Consider the following 4,168-nt stretch of genomic DNA (forward strand, 5'->3'; position numbering starts at 1 on the left):
CCTTGGTTCAATCATCCGTTCGTCTTTTATTTTAGGTGTTACCGGGTCTATTGATTGTGGATTAATTGTTTATATATATTTTTGCTAGATATCTTTTTCTTCATCCATTATTTTCTTTGATAATGGATTTTTTCAGAACAAAGTTTTCCACCCTAAAATCCTTAAAACATTGCACTTGTAAATATTTGAGATTGATTCTTTAAAATCTTTATTTTTGCTAGATACTTTTCTATTCTTCTATTATTTTTTGTGTTATAGGTTATTGATTGTGGATTAATTGTTTAAAACTCTTTACATTTGCTAGATATTTATGGTGAAAGTATGTTTAAAGTATTCTCAGTCCATTATTCATCTTCATCTCTATAATTATACTAAAATCATCATCTTTTCTCTTATTTTCAATTAAATAATATTTTCTTTTATACTTTTATCAATACTTTTTCTCTCTCATTCACTCATATTTCTCTCCCCTTCTCTCACAACCACTTTTAACCATCTCTAAAAAATAGAGAACCCTCTCACATAATTTAAAGAACCCACTAGGAATACCCTTATATTAAAATGTTAATTTTTGTTATTACTTGTTTTTACTGGGCTAGTGGTAGGTGCAGCGATGGGCCCAAGATTGATGACGGTTGTGGTTGTGGTTGTGGTGGTGGTGGTGGTGGTGTACTAGTGTGAGGGTGACTTCATAGTTACATTGAAATGTTCCAGTTTACTGGACAATTTCCTTTATTATATGATGAAAGGTTTATTTAATAATGCATATTAGGTCTATTATTGTATCCACGCAGCATATTATTTAGCATATTTTCTTAAAAATATTTATGAGAATTATTATAAGCAACTATTGAAATAATGTAGTTCACTAACGATTGCTTTTACTTTGATAAATATAATAAAAAAAAAATATAGAATTTTAATCCTCTTAGGTTACCAATCACAACCGTTTTCTACTTTTCTTTAAGCCAACGAACAACCAAAAGTTTGACTAGCTATTTATCTTGATATTAACACATTTGAATATTATCATGGAATTATTTTCTGTTCTCAACATCAATACACGTGATTATCAGCATGTCTCGAAGCTTCTAACAAATATATATACACCAATCATTTCTCCGAAGAAGAAGATTATGAAAACATTCAAATCAATTAGTCACATTTCTAGATAAAAAAGACCTTCTACCAAAAACCTACGTTTTTTGTTGCTTTCACCATTAATTGGGCTTGAATATCACAATCGAAAAATCTTTGCCGTTACAAAACATGAACCTCAAATTCTTTATTTTTAAGGACAAAACCAAATCATCCCAAACCTCAATTTTTTATTATTAAGGACAAAACCAAATCATCCTAAACTTTTGCAATTCATATTGACACGTCATATAAGTTGTCACGCTGTTTAAAGAAAGTTTAGATATCAATTCAAATCTTCTATTCTTCTCACGTTATAAAAATAGCGAATGCATACTATTTACTCAAACTCCAAGTTATAAAAGATAACATCAAAACACCCAAATATTTATAAACTAAAGAAAGTCGGTTAATTTGGCCCTTGGATCGTTTGAAAATCCACCTTACAATTTAGCCTCATAAATCATATATAATATTTTAAATACAACACAACCATACCTGGTACATATCCTATCAGATAGGAAGGCTATTTGTAGAGTCCAGAATACTAAAAAATATTAAAAGATATGAGATCGTCAATTCGGCCCTTAACTTTTGTAAAAACCATGTAAGGGACCGAATCATATTTACAATAACAAACTTCATTATGGTGACGGAGCTTGATCTTTTATATAAAACGAAAACACCAAGCCCAAAGCCGCTAAATTTTAATCGACTTGAAATTTACGTCTAGACAAACATCTGATCAAGGACGACGACAAGCGCCATTGCAACCGTCGGATCAATCTCAGGCTGCACAAGCAAACGGAACACATCTCCTCCGAACGTCACACCTCCCACCGACTCTTTCCGCTTAATCTCCGCCACACACCGCCGCTTGTCGTCAAAAACAAAACAACACCTCTGCGTGTATGATCCTTCGATCTCGTAGATCACTTTCTTCTTCGATCCCGTGCTGCTCACGTGAGCTAGGGATTTCGTGTTTAACGGATTCACGTTTTTCGTCACTGCGAACAGAGGGTTCCCCGTCGTATCTCCGTCGTATACTAGCCAATTGTCAAGTAGGCTTAACCTCTGTTGAAAATTGTTTAATAAGTTAGTTAATTCGGTAAAATAAAATTTTCAAATTAATGCTATTTACAAAGCATTAGCGACGGCAGTTTGTTATTCATTTCGATGTGAATAGTCCTCGACCTTTTAACAAATTGAAAGGCAGAGTGGCAAACAAGCTGCGTATTTAATGCTTTTTGAAGAGGTATGCACCCGCCTTAACATCGAGCGGGGCGGGTCAACTCACAAGATATAGACAAGAGGCTTGAAATCAGGATGTCATGAAGACGCAAAGCCAAAACCTATGCGTGTGCCGCATATCACATATGCTCACGCATATCACATATGCTCACGCATATCACATCTGCGCGTGGCGCATATCACATATGCTCACGCATATTACATATGCTTGCGCATATCACATGCTCACGCATATCACATATGCGCATGAAACATCTGCGCGTGAGAATAAAGAGAAGACCTCGCGCATCCCCAGGATAGGCGCATATCACACATGCACACAATCAACCACGTCCTTATCCAAATCAGGATAAGGACAACCATGATTGTGCTCATCAGACAACCTTCCAGAAGGTATCCTTTAAGGAATAAAGAACATGCTGATGTTGACAGCTGCCAATGAAGGGTGGACAACTCAGCAAAGCCCATGTGCTACCACGTGATTGCACATGGGTCAGGTGAAATACCTTGGTCAGAGAATAATCAATGAAAAAGCACCAGGTGTCCTAAGGACACGTGGCGCGAAGCAATAGGAGGAGGCCAAAAAGGCCCTAATTGGGTCTGAGCCCAATCATTGGAAACCCTAATACTATAAATACCACACCACCTCCACAGTGGGAGGTAAGCAAGAAAATATATTCTAAGTCCTTACTCACTTTCACATTCTTATCATCTTCTCCTACAATATCTTATTCTCACACCGGAGGGTTACCCCAAAGAGGACCCCTCTGTCCCTTTCTGAGGGGTAAGTTCACGGTGCTGCTCATTTTGTAGGTGGAAGAACTCATATTCCGAAAAACCATCGGTGATACAGCACACTCATACCCGAGGAACGTTGATCGTATATAAGTAAGTCAATCCACGCTTCTTTACTTTTTGAATAGCAAAACTCCGTTAATGCTATATAAAAAGCACTTGCGAGTTGTGACATAGCTTGTTACAGGTTAAGTCATTTATTTCGATAAGTGGCAAACAAGCTACACACTACACAGCGCTTTTTAAATAATAAATTAATGCTATAAAAAAAGCGGACACTGCCAGTTTGCCATTCATTTCGATATAATCACTCCTCTTTAATGAAATGAAGGGCAAACAAGCTACGCATCTGGCTTTTTTAAATAGCAAAACTATATCTTGAAATCAAAACATTACTATTCTGAGAATAAAACATGCAACTACCTTGCGACGGATTGTGAGAAGCGAACTTCCGGAGGCGTCCATAAGGACGATCTCGGACTTGGTTCCAGCGGTGTAGTTATCTACTCGGAAGACGAGATCACCGTTCGAATCGTAGACGGTGAAGCCGTAGCAGTTGAAGAGCAGAGACTTCTTCCAAACGGTGAGGACGAGGGGGCCGTTCGTGACTGCGGACAAAGATTGCCGCGTTTGAGGAGCAACCGCGTTAGGGTATATTTTAGCCATATTTTTTTGTTTTGTGTTTTGTGTGTGAGATAGAGAAAGAGTTTTGATCAAAGTTGAAGGTGGATAGAGGAGGAAGAGAGGGTCTTATAGTCTCCACAAACATTTTTTATTTTATATTAAATTCAATAATAATAACAATAAGTTAAAGATAAATCATATGGCCATTGAATAAGTTAAAAAAAATTATAAGATGATCATCAATGACGTTCATGAACAACGGATGGATAGCGACGAATTATTCATGGACGAAACACTTAACACGTTCTCTTCTCTTATACATCAACATCGTCCCTCCAAGTATTTGTGACGTACTCACCTC

The 4,168-nt window shown here is 36.8% G+C and overlaps 1 protein-coding gene across 1 annotated transcript; it reads right to left on the reverse strand.

The window, feature by feature from the left end:
* Positions 1-1,681: 1,681 nt before the first annotated feature.
* On the reverse strand, positions 1,682-3,853 carry LOC143546000 (protein LURP-one-related 8-like). Its single transcript, XM_077037758.1, has 2 exons — positions 3,607-3,853; positions 1,682-2,211 (listed from the first exon to the last, which is right to left on the reverse strand). The coding sequence occupies exons 1-2, from the start codon at positions 3,847-3,849 to the stop codon at positions 1,867-1,869; spliced, it is 588 nt and encodes a 195-aa protein (XP_076893873.1). The 5' UTR covers positions 3,850-3,853; the 3' UTR covers positions 1,682-1,866.
* Between the last annotated feature and the right edge of the window lie 315 nt (positions 3,854-4,168).

Source organism: Bidens hawaiensis, unplaced genomic scaffold (assembly GCF_021521415.1).
Source record: "Bidens hawaiensis isolate Kalapana, Puna unplaced genomic scaffold, B.hawaiensis_p1.1 tig00014140_1, whole genome shotgun sequence".
In the NCBI taxonomy this organism is placed as follows: domain Eukaryota; kingdom Viridiplantae; phylum Streptophyta; class Magnoliopsida; order Asterales; family Asteraceae; genus Bidens; species Bidens hawaiensis.